At 41.8% G+C, this 19,451-nt stretch overlaps 1 protein-coding gene across 1 annotated transcript in view; it reads right to left on the bottom strand.

Moving 5' to 3' along the window:
• Positions 1 to 18,618, bottom strand: part of spon1a (spondin 1a) — a 140,649-nt gene extending 122,031 nt beyond the window's left edge. Inside the window, exons 1-2 of the mRNA XM_056267889.1 lie at positions 18,145 to 18,618; positions 14,593 to 14,699 (exon numbers count right to left, since the gene is read on the bottom strand). Of these exons, the coding sequence (XP_056123864.1) occupies positions 14,593 to 14,699; positions 18,145 to 18,394 (357 nt within the window). The 5' untranslated portion in view covers positions 18,395 to 18,618. The remainder of the gene's footprint in view (positions 1 to 14,592; positions 14,700 to 18,144) is intronic.
• Between the last annotated feature and the right edge of the window lie 833 nt (positions 18,619 to 19,451).

Here is a 19,451-nt window from a genome sequence, read left to right as displayed (position 1 = left end):
CTGCAAGATCACTTTGCATCAGGTGTATGTCCATCCACCGTTAAGGTCTATGCGGCGGCCATTGCGGCTTTCCACGCCCCGGTGGGTAGTACATCGTTGGATCGAGACCCCCTGATCACACGTTTCCTTCATGGCACCTTGAGGCTGAGGCCTGCAACTCGTACTAGGGTGCAGGCTTGGGACCTTTCAATAGTTCTAGAAGGCCTGTCTGGGGCTCCATTTGAGCCCTTAGATTCGGTTTCAGAGAAATTTCTTACATTTAAGACCATCGTTCTGCTAGCTATTTCGTCCCTCAAAAGAGGCGGAGACTTTCAGACCCTTTCGGTTTCTCCCACCTGCCTTGAGTTTGCACCCCGGATGGTCAAGGCTTTCTTATACCCTAAACAGGGATACTTCCCTAAGGTGCCGACCATTATTCCGAGGCCTATTGTGCTGCAGGCTTTCTGTCCTCCACTGTTTACCTCTTTGGACCAGGAAAAGCTGAACCTCTTGTGTCCAGTGCGAGCACTCGACACTTATGTTCATCGGACTTCTCCGTGGAGAAAATCCGATCAGTTATTTGTCTGCTTTGGATCACCCAAGAAAGGTCTTCCAGCCTCTAAGCAGACAGTTAGAAGTGGATAGTTGAGGCTATTTCTCTTGCTTATGAGTCCTCTGACCAGCCGTGCCCTTTGGTGGTCAAAGCTCATTCCACTAGGAGTATGGCGGCCTCTAAAGCCTTATTATCTGGGGTTTCTATCCAAGACGTCACGTTCCCTACTCAGGGAACTAGGGTTACAGTTGTAACCTGAGATGTTTTTTTCAGTGCTTCGAAACTAGATGGTCATTGGATAAATACTGCGACAATGTCCCACCCACGGACACTCCGCGTCTCTGGGGGTGAATGGAGGAGTGGGTTGTCCTGGACTCCGGGCTTCTGCGTGATGATTGGAGGGTCTGTCGAAAGACTGCATCTCCTTTTGATTGACAGCGATTTTGTACTATAAAAAGTCGCTGACGCTGAAGCTATTCGAGCTCAGTCTGGATTTTGCAAGTGTAGTCGAAAGACAAACTGCTGCAACCTATTTCTTGGTATTTGCTTGGCGAAATTGTTAGCCAATTTTCATCATACAATTCACACAATTATACACCACATTCCTTGTTTCAGTTTAACCTAATTCCCACATTTCCCCCTGCTGGCCATTGAGAGGACACTGGTCAAGTCACTGGAAAAGACGCCAAGTTCGTACGACAGGGTCACAGAGCATTTTCTTTAAGGAACGTAGGGCAGAATTTACGTGTAAATAAATGGACAATTTTTATGATGTAGGCCGGAAATGAGCTTCCCCTCTTTGAAAGACCAGCAGCCACCACTGATTTACACAGACTGTTTAATGCAGCTCAGAGGGGACATGAATGCATTTAAACTGTAGTTACAAATGCATTAACCCTTTCACGCGTACGATCACACCGGTGTGATCAGTCTTGGCTGGTCCCTGGAGCGTACGATCACACCGGTGTGATTAGAATGGTCAGTGCATCACGTGATCAACTGCTAAATTCAAACGTGCTTTCACGGGTTGGCTGGCTCTGAGCCAGAGACGGACGCACTCAGTGCTGTCATATATCACAACTATTGAGTATTTTAAACCACATAATGTTTATTTTAGGTTTCAGGCATTTAAATACACATAAGTACTAGCAAAACAATGATTTTGAGTTTGTAAAATACACACTCACTCACTGATGTCTATGGAAGCGGCAATAATAATCCTTTCCATTATAATAAGACGAAACATTTTATTTATATCAGATACACATTGTGTAAGTAGCTTTGCATTTTACCCTATTCTTCTCCCAGTTCCCTGGCCACTTACTTTCATGTATTTCGTGAGAAGCAACAGATCCGATTCTCTGAACTGTGAAACAAACTAACATGGCGCCACCCATCGCGCATACAGCTCAACTAACGCGATCGTTATAAAGGTGTTTATCCACTTGCACATATTTGACAATCGGAATATCAGTGTTTCATGCTATAGCTAATACATTTGTGAATATTTTGAATAGAAAAGGAAAAAAGACATAAAAGCAGATCATCATTCATTCAGCTCTGTGTTGTGATTGCGCTGTGTCACGTGACAAGAAATGACGCGTCACCATGGGAACATTAAAGTGACAGGTTCTAAATAACGGTCGCCTTGAAAAACTCACGCTGGGGGGTCAGTTAGAATATTCTAAACTTACGTGTGAAAGGGTTAAGAATGTTTTGATGTTTTAAACATAAAACATTAAATATTGATAGTTTGAAATTATTTAAAAATGAAAAGACAATTTAAATGTGAAACTAAAACCGCCAGTAGGTGGCAGCAAGTCACTGTTAATATGCAAGTCATTTGCTGCGTCCCAATTCGCATACTATCCGTCCTAAATAGTATTCGAAAATAGAATTAGTACGTCCCAAATTAGTATGTTGAAATGAGTGTCCCAAAGAGACCCGGATGGTCTACTATATCCGGTCAGAATCCGAAGTGCAGATCGATGCACACTCTAACGGCTGATATTGCCCACAACCCATCGCGCGTTGGACGAGGATTCGGTTAGAACTACAAACACGAATGAAAAGTGTTCAAAAACTACAGACATGGAGGACGCGCGAGTCCGACGGTTATGTAGAGAGGTTTATTAGATAAAGGGGTTTGAGTGATTAATTATCAGTATCTAACCTGACGAAAATGTATTTATTCAATGTTGTCCACATTATATTGCATCTGCAGCAGCATTGTGAACTTTTGCAAAGATACGTTTAGCCATTAACTTTTAAATGCATTATTATATTCAAATTCCAAACACATGAGGAGAGTCTCCGCATGAAAGACCCATGACTGGCAGATGAACGTGCGACAACAATTCTCTCCGAAATGGTAAGAAGTTATATTAGATTGAATGGAGGATTTTAACTGTGACGAGATGATTGACAGGGCAGTTTACGGTGATAGGATGCACGAGACAGATCTGTCCGTTAAAGATGACGAAGTAGTATGTCCCAAAGCTTGCCTACTCTTTTGCTACACACTCAAAAGTATGTACTTTTTTCTTCACAAAAAGAGTACATACTTTTAGGGCGTAGTATAAGTAGGCGAATTGGGACGCAGCAATTGAGTTTCATCTGATTCATTCCAGCGGCTGATTCATTCAGGAAGGAAGCATTTGACAGTCTTAATGATTGAGTCATTGAATCATTCATTCAAATGATTCGTTCGTTCACCACGTTTGAGTCCTGTGGCTATGTTTGGAACTATTTTTGTAGGCAAAATGGCAATATTGTGTCTAAAATGTAAGTCACTTAATATTAACTTCTTGAGTATTGACCTGTTGTATAAAATCAAAATCACTTTTATAATCATGCTGATATTTAGAGAAAAAACGGCACTCTTCGTGTGATATTGATTTACTATATTAAATTATATAAATTTAAAAGACACAGTGGTATTTTTGCCCCTTGTGAATATTGGGGGCATTCTAAATGCATTTTAATAGACTAAATCACATAGTGTATGTGTGCACTCTCTAGATGTGTTTTTGTAAACTGAGGGACATACTCAATGCCAGATCGCACATCGTTAAAACAACAATCACGATATAATCGTAGACACTAGACAATATATATATTATATATATCGCACACCCCTAGAGAGAGGAGCAGTGAGGGGGTCTCCTCGAGACGCAGACCTTTCCTTCAGCCCTCAACGGCTCACATCCATTTGGGAGTGTTGCCTACGTAGGCATGTTTTAGTTGTCATTGCTGACCCTATTTCAGTTAATTACATAGAAGATTCAGGCATGAATAATTATTTTTATGACTACAGGACAAGGCAGTCATAAGGACCAGCATCAGTTTTGCTCATTCCTAAGGCTAGGTATTCGGACAAACCTCCAGTCTCAACACACCCACAGACCACCCAAAGCATACTGTGCAAAAAAATGGTACTTTCTTGAACTGGCAAGCTTTAATCTGATTGGCTCATACAGGCAAGTACCAGCCCAGGCAAGTAGAGTCATGTTTGCAAAGCACCCGTAGGATCATGTCTGTACTCATTTCTTTTGGGAACAGCAGCTATTCTTAACAAAAAGTCTACACGCATTTTGCTTTTTTTGTACCATACCATTACTTATATTATCAGATAACCCTTTTTCTAGCACTTAACAGCCCATAAAACAAAACAAACTTTCATTTTAGTCAAACAGTTTATTTGTCTAAGTGGGTGGGTGGTTCTTTGCTAATAAGCTTAAAAGCTTAAACTAAAAGTATTAAATTTGCCACATAATTTATGCCTACGTTTGCTACAGATACAGATGATGATGATCATCAAATCATTTTTAAGGAGTTTCGTTGTTTTAACCTGGGAAAATAAAACATGTGGCCAGTGCTCACACATGGTGTGGTTGCGCTTTCGGGCGACCCAAGTTCGAGTCCCTGCTCATGGTACTTTCCTACCCCCCTTTCTCTCTATTTAATTCATACAAAGTCTCTACTGTCCTATATAATAAAGGTAAAACTGCAACAAAAAAAAAAAACTCAAAAAAAAAACCACATAGACCTACATTGAAGTAGGAACTCATGCTGTATCACCTGGCACAATAAAAAAAAACTCAAACCAATCCACATTCGGTAACACTTTAGAATACTGTTCTAATACTGAATGAATAACAGGAAACAAATGAGTAACACAATATAAACATTCTAGTAACTATTACCTATCATGAAACTCTGATTAACTGATTAGTAAGTAATGGCGCTCAGCTGAATCCTTACTAGTTGGTTACCATGATGTTCACTTTAGAGTACTGTTCCAAATATTTTGTACCTATTTTTTGATATAGTAACAATTGAGTCATTACTTAGTGGGTTACCATTATGTTCATATAATAATGCTTTACAATAATGTTACAAATAATTATAAACTCCTTCTGAAGGATTTGGTAACTTGAGTAATTACTAATAGGTTATCATGATCTTTACTGTAGAATTAATTATACATTGTGCATTACTTTCATTAATTATGAACCTGTCTATAGTATTTCTTAGTAGTCCTCAAACGGGTATGAAATAAATACTAGTTACTGATTATCTAATAGTGAACTACCTCATTCAACTGAGGGTTATTACTTACTAATTCATTAATCAGAGGCTGCGTTTACACTTGGCATTAACATGCGACCTGTATCTAGGTGGTGCCCGCGAGCGGTACACTCCGGTTTAGAGGGACTACTCAGCACTTGCAAAGAGTTGATCAAAGTGGTTAGATGCATTAGAAATATGAGTTTCATAGCTTTAAAATGATACCTATTTTGTGTTCCATTCTGTGGTTGCTTAGTAATTTGTTATGAATGTTTTCACGGGGGTGGGGGTGGGGGTGGGGGCGGGGCGGCGGGTGTCGCCTATAGCCCAATAATTCCAAGGCAATGGTAGGGCCAAAAACTTGCTTGTATATTTTTGTTTGCCGTGGAGAAGCAACATATACAGTACAATTTTATATTTCCAAGTATGGTATGTCTTGTGTCTATGCCACTATATTATGTCATACATCAAGGATTTTGGCCGATCTTGTAACAGATTTATTATAGAATTCTGTTCAAGCAGAAAGTTCGGAAAACAAAGGCTGTTCTGACAAAAATCCCCTGCTATTTGTTTTTGTCTTCCTCATGTAATCTTCCATCATAGCACATCACCAGTAACCCTATGAAGCATCTAGCTTTTTTTCCTCTGTTCAAATCAAATATTCTCCCCCATTCCAGTCCACTTTCTTGCAAGTTGGTGTTAAGTGATGCTAAATGCTCACAATTGGGCTTGCCTTTTAGGGAGAGTATATTTCCATACTTAGCACTTACGGAATCTAAGCGGCAAAGAACCATTGTGGTTTAATCAAACTTATGCATTCTAATAATCTGTAATCAATAGGAATGAAAAGCTTTCATGTCAGCCTCAATCAGACAAAAGTGATCCAACATACTGACCCAAACAAAATTTTTATCTGAAAAAAAGTGATACAATCTAGTAATCAATAGTAAAACTTTTAATAAACTTTTAAATGAGACTGTTTACTCAAGCAAAAAATACCTTGCATGTATGCACAGTGCAGTCCAGGACTCTCTCCCACCAATCTTTGCTACGTACTCAGATACAGAGATGATTAATTGTTGCAGGAGGAATGACCATGTAGCTACACTGTTAGACTTTTCTGTAATTTCTACAGTTATTTACTTTAAATCACCCAGTATTATACTGCTATTTCTCTTTACAGTAAATAACTGTGATTCCCATTGCATCATGGGAATTTTCTGTGATGTCAAACACCACATACAGAGACTTTCTGTCACAGTTCACCGTCTATCTTTGCACTACATTTCCCAGAATCCTCTTTGGCGCACCTGCAATCACTCTCCCCGGATTACCAATCACCTGCACCTGTTCACAATCAACAGCCCCATCAACCTCTGCATATAAACACTCACCACAGCCTCAGTCATTGTCAAGCCTCCAACAGGAACAGACCATTACCCAGTTGCACCAGTTCTCTTATGCTGTCAACACCCGACAAGTAAAGTATACTCACCTGTGGATTACTAACCTCTGTGTCCTTGTTCCGATGTTTCCAGAATCCTTGCTTGAACCCGTGTATCCTGAGAACTAGTATTCCTCCTGAGTTCAACCTGCTCGTGGCTTCATCTATAAGAGAAAAGACAAGTATCACTGAACTGTGTTGTTTGACATTGGATAATCTGAAGAGGATCTACTCACCTGGAATCCTTCTCGCACCGTAATCTTCACCGAATTCTCCCTTGAACTCTGAAAGACTCACCATTGCACTTTATTCTAATTAATAAAGCTTTATGTTCATTCACTTACCTCTGTCTCCGAGCCTGTATCCTGACAGAAGGCTTGACCATTACAAAAAGAAGGCTTGACCTAAGGAAACAGATATTCGACGGTATGGATCCAGCAGTTCTGTTTCTCCTGAACCTGCGTCAAGGAGACCTCACCATAGAGGATTATGTAGTAGAGTTTTGTGAACGCTCTCATCTGTTGGACTTCAATGATGTGGCTCTTAAGGACTTATTTAGGATAGGTTTAAATGAACCTATCCGGTCTTGTTTGCCAGGTGGGAAGATTCATTTTTCCCTGGCTCAATACATAGACCATGCCCTTTGGTTGAGCGGCTCAACTTTTACCGTGGGAGACATTCAGCCTGAAATCCACGCCAATCCCACCGAGCCTGCATTCCACATCAGTCTTCCCAAGTCTGCACGTCCCGTCGCGACAACCATCCAGCCAGAGTTTCGTTCCAGCACAGAACCAGCCCCAGGGGTTCCTCGCTTCCCTGTTGTTCAGCCTGAGACTCTCGTGTGGCCCCGAGCCCGCAAGCTGGTTTCTAACAGTAGGGACTTGGGGGCAAAACTGGCGGATCCGGCGCTCCAATCCGTGCGATCAGCGTTATTAAAATCAGTTTTCCCTCTCCGGTCTTCAGTCCCAGGTCTTACTTCCACATCCAGCCCAGAGTTTCCTTCGCCGCTGGTTCCGTCCAGCCCAGCCAACCCCTCACCGCTGGTTCCGTCCAGCCCAGCCAAGCCCGCACCGCTGGTTCCGTCCAGCCCAGCCAAGCCCTCACCGCTGGTTCCGTCCAGCCAAGCCTGCACCGCTGGTTCCGTCCAGCCAATCCGAGCCCGTCGCCTGCCCGCCAGAGCCTGAGCCCGTCGCCTGCCCGCCAGAGCCTGAGCCCGTCGCCTGCCCGCCAGAGCCTGAGCCCGTCGCCTGCCCGCCAGAGCCTGAGCCCGTCGCCTGCCCGCCAGAGCCTGAGCCCGTCGCCTGCCCGCCAGAGCCTGAGCCCGTCGCCTGCCCGCCAGAGCCTGAGCCCGTCGCCTGCCCGCCAGAGCCTGAGCCCGTCGCCTGCCCGCCAGAGCCTGAGCCCGTCGCCTGCCGCCAGAGCCTGAGCCCGTCGCCTGCCCGCCAGAGCCTGAGCCCGTCGCCTGCCCGCCAGAGCCTGAGCCCGTCGCCTGCCCGCCAGAGCCTGAGCCCGTCGCCTGCCCGCCAGAGCCTGAGCCCGTCGCCTGCCCGCCAGAGCCTGAGCCCGTCGCCTGCCCGCCAGAGCCTGAGCCCGTCGCCTGCCCGCCAGAGCCTGAGCCCGTCGCCTGCCCGCCAGAGCCTGAGCCCGTCGCCTGCCCGCCAGAGCCTGAGCCCGTCGCCTGCCCGCCAGAGCCTGAGCCCGTCGCCTGCCCGCCAGAGCCTGAGCCCGTCGCCTGCCCGCCGATCCTGCGCCAGAGCCCGCTGATCCTGCGCCAGAGCCCGCTGATCCTGCGCCAGAGCCCGCTGATCCTGCGCCAGAGCCCGCTGATCCTGCGCCAGAGCCCGCTGATCCTGCGCCAGAGCCCGCTGATCCTGCGCCAGAGCCCGCTGATCCTGCGCCAGAGCCCGCTGATCCTGCGCCAGAGCCCGCTGATCCTGCGCCAGAGCCCGCTGATCCTGCGCCAGAGCCCGCTGATCCTGCGCCAGAGCCCGCTGATCCTGCGCCAGAGCCCGCTGATCCTGCGCCAGAGCCCGCTGATCCTGCGCCAGAGCACTTTCCTGCACCAAAGCCCACTGATCCTGCGCCAGTCCTGTCCAGCCTAGAGTTTCCTTTGCCGCTGGTCCTGCTTAGTTCAAAGTCCTCTTCACTGCTGGTCCTGCCCAGCCCAAGACCCTCTTTGCTGCCGGATCCCCCCTTTCCTGTCAATTTTCCCATTAAAATTTTGGGGGGGCGCCCACCCGAAGGGTCTTCACCACCGTGGCCGCCTGAAGGGTCTTCACCACCGTGGCCGCCTGAAGGGTCTTCACCACCGTGGCCGCCTGAAGGGTCTTCACCACCGTGGCCGCCTGAAGGGTCTTCACCACCGTGGCCGTCCGAGGGTCCGACAGCTCCGCCGTGGCCACGCCCACATCCAGCTCCGCCCTGGACGCCCGAGGGTCCGACAGCTCCGACGTGGACGCCCGAGGGTCCGACAGCTCCGACGTGGACGCCCGAGGGTCCGACAGCTCCGCCCTGGACGCCCGAGGGTCCGACAGCTCCGCCCTGGACGCCCGAGGGTCCGACAGCTCCGCCCTGGCCACGCCCACAGCCCGCTCCGCCATGGCCACGTCCACAGCCGGTTCCACCCCGGTTCCCCAAGCTACCAGCTCCGCCCTGGAGGCTTCCCGTCCCTGCATCACCATGCCCTCGTCAGCCTCCAGGGCGCCCACCCTCCCACCCCTTTGGATGTTATACGGCGCGAGGACGCGCCTTCGGAGAGGGGGGGGTTCTGTCACAGTTCACCGTCTATCTTTGCACTACATTTCCCAGAATCCTCTTTGGCGCACCTGCAATCACTCTCCCCGGATTACCAATCACCTGCACCTGTTCACAATCAACAGCCCCATCAACCTCTGCATATAAACACTCACCACAGCCTCAGTCATTGTCAAGCCTCCAACAGGAACAGACCATTACCCAGTTGCACCAGTTCTCTTATGCTGTCAACACCCGACAAGTAAAGTATACTCACCTGTGGATTACTAACCTCTGTGTCCTTGTTCCGATGTTTCCAGAATCCTTGCTTGAACCCGTGTATCCTGAGAACTAGTATTCCTCCTGAGTTCAACCTGCTCGTGGCTTCATCTATAAGAGAAAAGACAAGTATCACTGAACTGTGTTGTTTGACATTGGATAATCTGAAGAGGATCTACTCACCTGGAATCCTTCTCGCACCGTAATCTTCACCGAATTCTCCCTTGAACTCTGAAAGACTCACCATTGCACTTTATTCTAATTAATAAAGCTTTATGTTCATTCACTTACCTCTGTCTCCGAGCCTGTATCCTGACACTTACTGTATTTTTTAAATTTGCAGTATACAACTGTATTTAACGTAACGGTCTCTCTGACTGGCACCATTCCATCGTGCTTTTTATTTCCTAATTTTTGCCTTACACCGCGTGTCTACGTTATAACAGTCAGAGGCTTTCTATATTGGACACCGTGACCGGACCATTACTGCAGCGCTTGGACTCGGAGAACTGTAAGTCAGAAATATAACAGCGCTGTCTGGGATTTGTCGTGTCGTGCCGGAGCATCCAGTGTAGCCTAATATCACTGGGTTCTGACTGTCTTTTTTTGGACTGTGCCGTTCGTGTCTGGCCCGGGGAAGAGACGGAATTCACTTCACCGAGAGAGAGTCCAGAAAGCAAGGTAAAAAACATTCTGTGTGTGTTGACAGGTTTGTGCACACTAGTTTAACATTATAGGCCTACTCGTCAACATGGCAGTAACGAACTTACCACGGTAAACTGCGCTAACGTTTCATTTTACAGACTTTGTTAGATTCTTGAATTGAATTGTTAGATTATTGAAATAAACTAATGTGAAATTCTGTCTTGGTTGTTGCCAGAGTTGGCCTACTGTTGAGAAAATAACCTTGTATGTTGGTTAACAAGTTTTATGGCCAGCGGACACCTTTCTAGTTTTAGCATTGCAAACTATAACATATTATATATTTATTTTTTTAATGGAATTTGATATTTACTGCAATTTTGTATGTGTTTAAAAAGGCAACTGCAACAAAGCGCCAATTCGCGCCAGTGACGTCTAGCAAGATTCCCGAGGTAAGCTTAAACTGTAATTGAAATCATATATTTTTTTAAATATATATTGACATAAGTTTGCTAAAATGATTAGCATTATGTGATAAGTGCTTTGGAACCACTTGTGTAGGTAGCATACAATATCTTATAAAATCTCTATAAAATTGGCTAACTTTATATCAAATAGGCTAAGTGACCTTTGCATCATGTCTAACAGATTTATTACACAGAAAATTAACCAATCAGAAGATGGACCATTTTCTATGTTCAGTCTCACCAGATTAAATGTATCCAGGTAAGCATTGCATTAAAACTCTCACTAATTCATTCATACCAAATCTAGTATTTGAATAACTCAAGATTATATATATATATTTACATTATTTTGATATTTTATTAGGCAGAAGACTCTACCATTGCAGTCCCACCTGACCAGGAAGGTCCTAGTATCAGCGCAAAGGTGGGTTAACTACTGGAAGGAGAACGATCATCACTCAGTGATTTCTTGCATGTGTCTTACTGTGTATTTGTCTCAAACAGGAACCCCTTCACTGCAGACAAGCTGAAATGGGCTAAAACATCGATTTCAGTCTTTCTCTCTATGGATCTCAGCATTTTTGGACAGAATTTAGGATATGTAAGTATTAAAATTTAATCTGGCATAATTTAATTTAGTTAATCTGAAATGTTTGAAAATGCAATTGACAAAAAGATATTTACAAATAGGCTATATATTCTTAGGTTTTAGTAAATAATAATAAAAATGTATAAAAAAACCTAATATGGATTTTTCCTCACTCTCACTCTCACTCTCACTCTCACTCTCACTCTCACACTCACACTCACACTCACACTCATAGTGTTGGAACCAGGATCTCCTCTGAAGGACTGAGTACATTTGTGTTTGTGGACACGCATACAGACCAGGGAACATTCTGATGTTGTCAGTCAAGTTCTGAACCGGAACCAATCTTTGGAGAAGTTAATTTATTCACAAAGGTGGACAAAAACATTGTGTTGGCTTTTTAAAGAATATTTTGATGATGACTTTTACTCCTATGCTGTGGAAAAAGATGGAGTAGACAGTCAGACATTGATAATGTCTGATAATAAGAACTGTGTATTGCCCTGTGTTGGACATTTCCTTTTTGACTGCTTAATGTGTTTATATTCTGCAGTTTTATGAATGTAATGGGTGCTATTTCATTATAATAATTGTATAAGCTAAACAACCAATGCCTCTACAATTATTTTGTCAAATGCTAACGTTTTGTTTAGGATTTTATGTACTTTTTTTAACAGTGTGTGCAGTGATGGACAGCACATAATGTGTTCATTTAACATGTTTACACATCTTTGTGCTAACCTTTCTGACATATTTACTTTGTTAAAATTAACACAAAACCCTAAACTCACCCATTAATGTACAAAAATGTAACATAATTTCCAGCATTGGCAGACTGTTTATTTTGTGATGTATATGAAATGTTTTAAATAAAAAAAAAAGGTGTTTTGTAATAATTTTGTCTAATTGATTTGAATGTCAGTAGTACTTAAGTAGAATAAAAATAAAAATTAATTCTATATTAAAATTATGAAATCTAATTTATATTTAGTACAAATAAAAATAATTACAGTAGTGTACTGATTAGCTTGATTTTTACAGTAATGCACTGTATTACACAATTACAGTACCACGTAGTTACTGTAAAACTGAAGTATGGTACTGTAACTCTTATTTACAGTAACTTACTGGCAACAGTGTTGCCAGTAAGTTACTGTAAAAAACGCTTGAAAAGTCTAACAGTGTAGTTTCTTTAGAATTCTTCAAATTCAAGTTGTGTTAGAAAGGGAAGCACGCCATTTGGTTTTAGTCATATGACTGTCTTTCTTTGATAAGCTTTTCACTAGGGGCTTTCGCACCAGAGGAACCTTTTCATAATAGGAACTACCAGTGACGTAAGTGTATGCTGATTGGTCGAAACACACGCGAAACACTGGCACCCAGCATTTAAAAAAAAAGCTGTGTACACACACAGATTATAGCCTATATTTACTCCACAAACTAACTCTACGAAAATGGAAAACAGTGATAGATTGACCTCTAAACCATTACGCTAAGGAATTATTTTTTCAAATTCCAGTTATATAGTTAGTTTGTATTTCTCAGACAGTAAACTGATCAGCGTAAACAGATTTTAGCTGTTGCGACGTGAGCAAAAACGGCCGTGTTAGGTGTAGACAAGGAGTTAGCCCATTCTGCCTATAACGCTACGTTACAACATCAAGCAATATTTCAATAATTTATATAATTATAACACTTCATATAGGGCCATTTTGCGTAATGAGTACTTTCACATTTATTACTGTTACTTTAGTTAAAGATCTGAGTACTTTTTCCACCACTGGTAAAGAAAGAAAAAGGAAAGGAAAAAAGTCATTAGTGAAGATAATGCTACCTTATTTATAATATAATATAGAATAGACCATGCAATGCAAAATAGTTTGGTTCCAGCTCAAATGTATCATTCTCAATCTATAATTCACCCTGCCTCCATTACATATCTTTGTCACATCATTATAAGGGTTTTATCTCCACATTTGAGTGATCATTGCAAAAAATGTGTTCAAGGACACTCTTTCAAAAGCATAAAACGATCAAAATCTTTCATGTTGCTGGTCCAACATAGTTCTTAATAAATTATAATTTATTTTACAGATATTTTTGATTACATTTTAATGCTGAACAATTTTGGTATGGAGTTGTATTGAGTTCATCACAATTGTAACTGTAAATGTTTAATCTGGTACCTGAAACAAAACCATTTAAGAACCACTGTTATACATACATCCCACTAGAAAGACAAGAAATCTCTTCTGTGCAAGAGCAGGTTTGAGCAGAGCATTTCTGCAGGGAGCTGAGATTTATGGTTTATGTGACATTTAATGGGCCTTTTTTGTTCCGTTTCCACTCTCTGGCATAGCATGAGAGCTCGTGCGGAGAGGCAGCATATGGTGTTGATGTAAGAGCTTTGCCAGGTGTGGCTGAATCTGAGCTTGGCTCCAGCACACAAAGGGAGTACAGTAGATCCCACAGCCAGGCAATCAGGACTGCCTTAATACAAACTAAACCATCGGCTTTATATTTGTGGAATCTTCTCTAATTCATTGTCCCAGAAGGACTATAAGGTGCATAATATTCATGAGATCCTGTCTAATGCAACTGTGAAATCTATAAGGATTTATACTTAATTAGTGCTCTTTGGACATCAAGTAGAGGCCCGCCCAACATAATAAAATTAGATAAAATTTTCCTTTAAAGGGTTAGTTCACCAAAACATAAAAATGCTGTCTTCATTTACTCAACCTCATGTCATTACAAACCCATGAGACTAGTTTATCTTCAAGAAAGAAGAGATTTCTGTCTCTTCATTGAAAGTCCTTGCAATTTTGACTCTTCAAAAAGTTCACAAAGACATTGTAAACGTAATCCATATGAATTGAGCAGTTTAATTAAAGTCTTCTGAAGAGATAAGATCACTTTATATCATGAACAGATTTAATTTAAGCTTTTATTCACATACATTGGTCAATGCACATATATTGAGCTAAAAAAATAAAATGAATAAGGTAAACGGAAGCTCAATCGTATTTGCTTGACATATGGATTATGTTTACAATGTCTTTACGAACTTTTTGAAGCGTCAAGCTTTTGGTTGCATGGACTTTCAATGGAGGGACAGAAATCTGTCAGGTTTCTTTTTAAAAGTCTTCATTTGTTTTTAGAAGATGAACAAAAGTCTTATGGGTTAGGATTAGGAACGACATGAGGGTGAGTAATTAATGACAGAATTTTTCTCTTTGGATAAACTATCCCTTTAAATTAAACATAAAATGTAATTACCACATGGGCCATATATTGTATTAAATGCTGTATATGTGAAACATGTGATGCATCTCACCTGGAAATTTCCAGCATAATCCTCCTCATGGTCACCATTGTGCCCTTCCTTCAGAGTGATAAGAGTAAAGCCTCTGAAGTATGCAGGGTTGGTTGCATACAGGGTTACTGGAAATAAATCACAATAATTATTCAACATGACCTTTCTGGTTAATTTCACAGGTGATCAAAATCAATAAAACACCTACAATTATATCAGGTATCTGTTACAGAATTGTTAGCATTTCACGAGTGTGTTTGCCCATACAATCTTTAGCTGTTGAGGTTAAAGTTTGTTGACTTGTTCACAGCTAAGGGGCTCAAGAAAACTGTTTCAACTTGAGCTCTGGTGTGAAGGGATGCTGAAACAGCTGATGCCAGAGCAAGGTGTGTGCTGCGTATATGCTCTGGCAGTTCATTGAACGATTAGATGGGTTCTGTCCTCCCAAATTTCACTTCTTTTGTAGTTTAAAAAACAACAACTCTAACAATGTTGTGATGTCAGTCTGTGTTCCCCTGTCTTTTCATGTTTAGCAGTTCCCTGTTATGTTTATTAGTCTCCCCAGGTGTTTCAGATTAGCAACGCCCCCTTGTTATCTTGTTTAGCTTGTTTGCCATTGTATTTAAACTCTGTGTTTTAGTTCAGTCTTTGTGAGTTCTTGTCGTTGTTCCATTGATGTTGGTTGTCCTGTTCCCAAGTCCTGTTCCCAAGTCCTGTTCCCAAGTCCTGTTCCCAAGTCCTGTTCCCAAGTCCTGTTCCCAAGTCCTGTTCCCAAGTCCTGTTCCCTAGTTTTTGTGTAGTTTTGAGTGTATTGAATAAATCGTGCTGCATTTGGATCCTGCTTCAACCTCAGCGTAACAAACTTGTATTTACAATACTTTTTCTTCTTTCTATACTTTATGCTCAAATGCTTCTTATCTACAAAATCTTTCAAAAGCCCCTTTCACACAGTGCTTTGAACCCGGCAAATTGCCAGAGTGCCTTCTGTGTGAACGCAAACACGACCCGGGATTGATGCCGGGATCGATGCCGGGTTGGGGACCTAGTAACATTGCCGTGTTCAGACCCGGAACGCGCGCTGTGTGAACAAAAGCCAGAACCAATGCCGTATAAGCGGTGTGTCGTAGTGAGGATTCACGAGCCTTTGCAATGACGTAGTTATCGTGCGGCTCAGTTACTCTAGAAGAAAGTTTGTGTTCGTCATCGATACAAGAAAGAACGAAAAAATGTCTGCAAACTGGACTGAAGTAGAGACCCGTCACATCCAACGTCACGCGTCTTTCCGGAACATACACGGGTTGTGTGTGAACGCGCTCTCTGATTCCGGCAAATCACTGGCAGTGTGAATGAAGCAAAATCAAACGAACCCGGGTCAAATCCCGGGTCACTTTATCCGTGTATTTTCCGGAATCTCTGTGTGAAAGGGGCTAAACATACACTACCGTTCAAAAGTTTGGGGTCGGTACGATTTTAAATACTTTTAAAAGAATTCTCTTCTGCTAACCATGGCTGCGCTTATTTGATTAAAAATACAACAAAAATCAGTTATAGTATTAAATATTATTCCAGTGTAAATCAGCTGTTTTCTGTGTGAATATATAGTAAAGTGTAATTTATTCCTGTGATCAAAGCTGAATTTTCAGCATCACCAGTGTCAGTGTCTTCAGTGTCAAATGATCCTTCACAAATCAGTATAATATGAGGATTTGATGCTCAAGAAACATTTATTATTATTATCAATGTTGAAACAGTTGTTGGTCTGTCAGTTGTACAGTTTTTTTTTTTTTTTTTAGGATTCTTTGATGAATAGGAAGTTCAAAAGACTTTTGTAACATTATAAATGTCTTTACTGTCACTTTCGATCAAATTAATTATTCCTTGATAAATAAAAGTATTGATTTCTTTCCTCCAAAAAATAAAAATAAAATTCTCACTGACCCCAAACTTTTGAACGGTAGTGTACATTTTAAGACATATAAACAGATCATTGGTCAATGCAACGGTACAAATGGTTAGAAAAAATTATAAAACTTTGATTTGCATAGTCAAATTATACATGAAACTATATATATGGAGATTATGGACTACTGATCTATGATTAAATAATGTTTGATAATGACCTATTAGTAAAAGTTTGTGTAATGTATTATAAAATCCTGTTTTTTTGGTGTAGGTAAAAAGATACACAAGTTAAGTGTCTTTTAAACCTGACATTATCTGCAGTATTCCTATCATGTCTCAAAACCTTGTACACTAGACTACCTAATTAGACAGAATTTTGACACCATGTGCATACAACAATCTACAGTCCCATAGGGGAGAGCAGGGCTAGCTGACAAGGCTTTTTTTTTTAAAGAAATATGACAACACTGCCTATTTAAGGTGCAGTAAGCAGTTTTTCAAAAATGCTGTTGAAAAGTTGGTCGGACCGAGCACCACAACAAATGTGTAGCCAATCAGCATTATAGGGTGCATATGATGGTGGAAGACAGAGAGTGAGCAAGAGGGAGATTTAAAGAAAGTGTTGCTTGTATTTACTCTTGTGTACTGTATGTTCATTTGTTTGTGCTTCCTTGTTGTTCGTTCATCATCTTTGCTTTATTTTTCATGAAGCACTATTTTTCTTCGCTTCTGCTATGATAAATACATCCACTCTTGCATTGAATGTAACGGAGGCTAGCTAGTAACACTAGACTAGAGAATGCTATGTTTAGGGTCCTTGTTGGCGCATTCGAGACCAGCTCGGCAGGGTTGCCAGGTCTGTGCATCAAAAGTAGCCCAATGGCCAGTCAAAACTAAATTTTTACTGCTATTTTTCCCAATGCTATTTTCTCCATGGGGGGCCAAATTCTCCACTAAATTTGTAAGTCTTGGGTGTTTTGGGGGTGTTGGAGTGCCGAAATCGTACTTACGGGGGTGGAAATAAACCCTCAGAAAAAAAGGTTACCCACGGCAACAACTTAAATGTAGCCCAATTCCGTGGGAAAATAGCGGACTTGGCAACACAGCAGCTTGGAGCAAGGCTGTTATGTGCGGGCTGTAAAGTGTTTGTGAATTTTGGAGGCAGAGAAATTAAGAGGGGGGGGGGGGGGGGGGGGGGTGTTTAGGTTGATTTCAAATATCAACAGTGTTCAACAACAATTCTGAGAGATCACTTACTGCACCTTTAAATCAAGTCATCTTTTATGACATCTGTATTTAAAAGTTATATAAGAGCTTTCAGCAGCACTTCAAATGAACAATTTATAAAACCGCAAAAACAGAATGGTTAATTACAAGAAAATAGACAATAGTTAATAAATGAATTTAAAATTAACTATGTGACAATGTTCCCTAGTATAAAAATGACAATTTGCCTTGACCTGACACTGATATACCACTGTCCTGAAAACAATTAAAATCTAATAACATTCTTGGTGAATGCTAATGTGGTGTTGTTATTACTGTTTATCCAGCTACTGTAGCTATAAAAAATATATAAGCTAGTTTTTGAGACACAAAACAAATCTCCAGCGCGCGCCTGTGAAGCGTCTCTGGCACTAACAACAGCTTAAATAGTGATATGTAGGCTACCTCGATAAGTGCTTCCGGGATGATAATGCTCCGGGTCTCCTTCTACTCGCAGTCTGAACTCATTGAAGCCCTCTCTCCTGCCTCCAGCTCCGTGCGGCTGAGCCCGCGTTATCCAGCTGCAGTAGCCGTCAGATGGAGCCGCTCTGTCCGCTGGCTCCTCGGGCACACTCGCACACACGCAGCCGGTGAGCAGCAGCAGGACAGCTCTCCACATCTCCGATCGATTCACTTTAATTTTACCAATACGCATTTACAAGCGTGTGTCTAGAGTGTTTAACTCTAGTGGAAAATAAACTTACTGTAATAACAGTCTCCCATACGCAGTTGCTGATCTATCCGCCTTCACCGTGTTATTTTGCCATCCTGGACTGAAGAGAGAAAGAGAGATGAAGAATCGCCCGCCTGTACCGAGTGGCACACTCTGAGTGGACTGACTCTAGTGCTGCTGCTGTCTTTCAGTGACAGCTGAATGGATTCAGCCACACAAACTTCAAACAAAGACCACATGCTCAGAGCAGAGAGAGCCTCTGTGTTCAGATATTTTAAAGATCGTCACAATTTTTTCAAAGTGATTCACCTCGACGAATTTATATGTAGTCCTTAATTATAAATGCAGGTTGTTTTTTAGGAACACTCATCATGCGCACTGAATGCTTTCCTATATCAGAGCATGGACTCTCAAGACAGTGCTGTATGGATGTTTTTCCTCTCTTCTTGTTAATTTCAACCCTGATTTTGCCTTTTGTAAACTATATGCATTTTAAGAAATTTAACAATAAAACTATTTAACATTGTAAATTTTGATGGGTCTTCTTTATTTTAGTAACCATTAAATCAAAATTGACAATTATTGTTTGTTTGTTTTTTAATATTACCATATTTATTATAAATTATGTATGTGCACATCATCATTATTATTATTTTTATTTGTGTTCCCTCACAATCTTTAATCAAGTTATTCTCCCTCATGCAGCGATATCAATTCTCTTCTCTGAGCAGGTGTTTACTGGAGTGAGGGTGGGACAACCTGTCACTCATATACGATTACAGCAACAGCAAATGACAATGATCCAACGATCCAATCAATTCCCACTTTAAAATCAAAATCAAGTGCCACCCTACATTTTTTCTTGTTGAAGCCGTTTAACTTGGATATAAGTGACAATAGGGAAGAAAAGACTATCGCAAATTACATTTCATGTCGACTTTTTGGATAATGTGTTGTGATTAGCAACAAGAAAGGAGAAGTGGGTCATGTCACCAAATGTCACCAAAAATGCTGTTTCTTAGGGTTTCTGAACACTCCC

The sequence above is a fragment of the Rhinichthys klamathensis genome, unplaced genomic scaffold (assembly GCF_029890125.1).
Source record: "Rhinichthys klamathensis goyatoka isolate OS25496 unplaced genomic scaffold, OSU_Roscu_1.1 h1tg000265l_1, whole genome shotgun sequence".
Taxonomy (NCBI): domain Eukaryota; kingdom Metazoa; phylum Chordata; class Actinopteri; order Cypriniformes; family Leuciscidae; genus Rhinichthys; species Rhinichthys klamathensis.
Note: the sequence above shows the minus strand (reverse complement) of the source record. Positions and strands in the feature narration are given on the sequence as shown.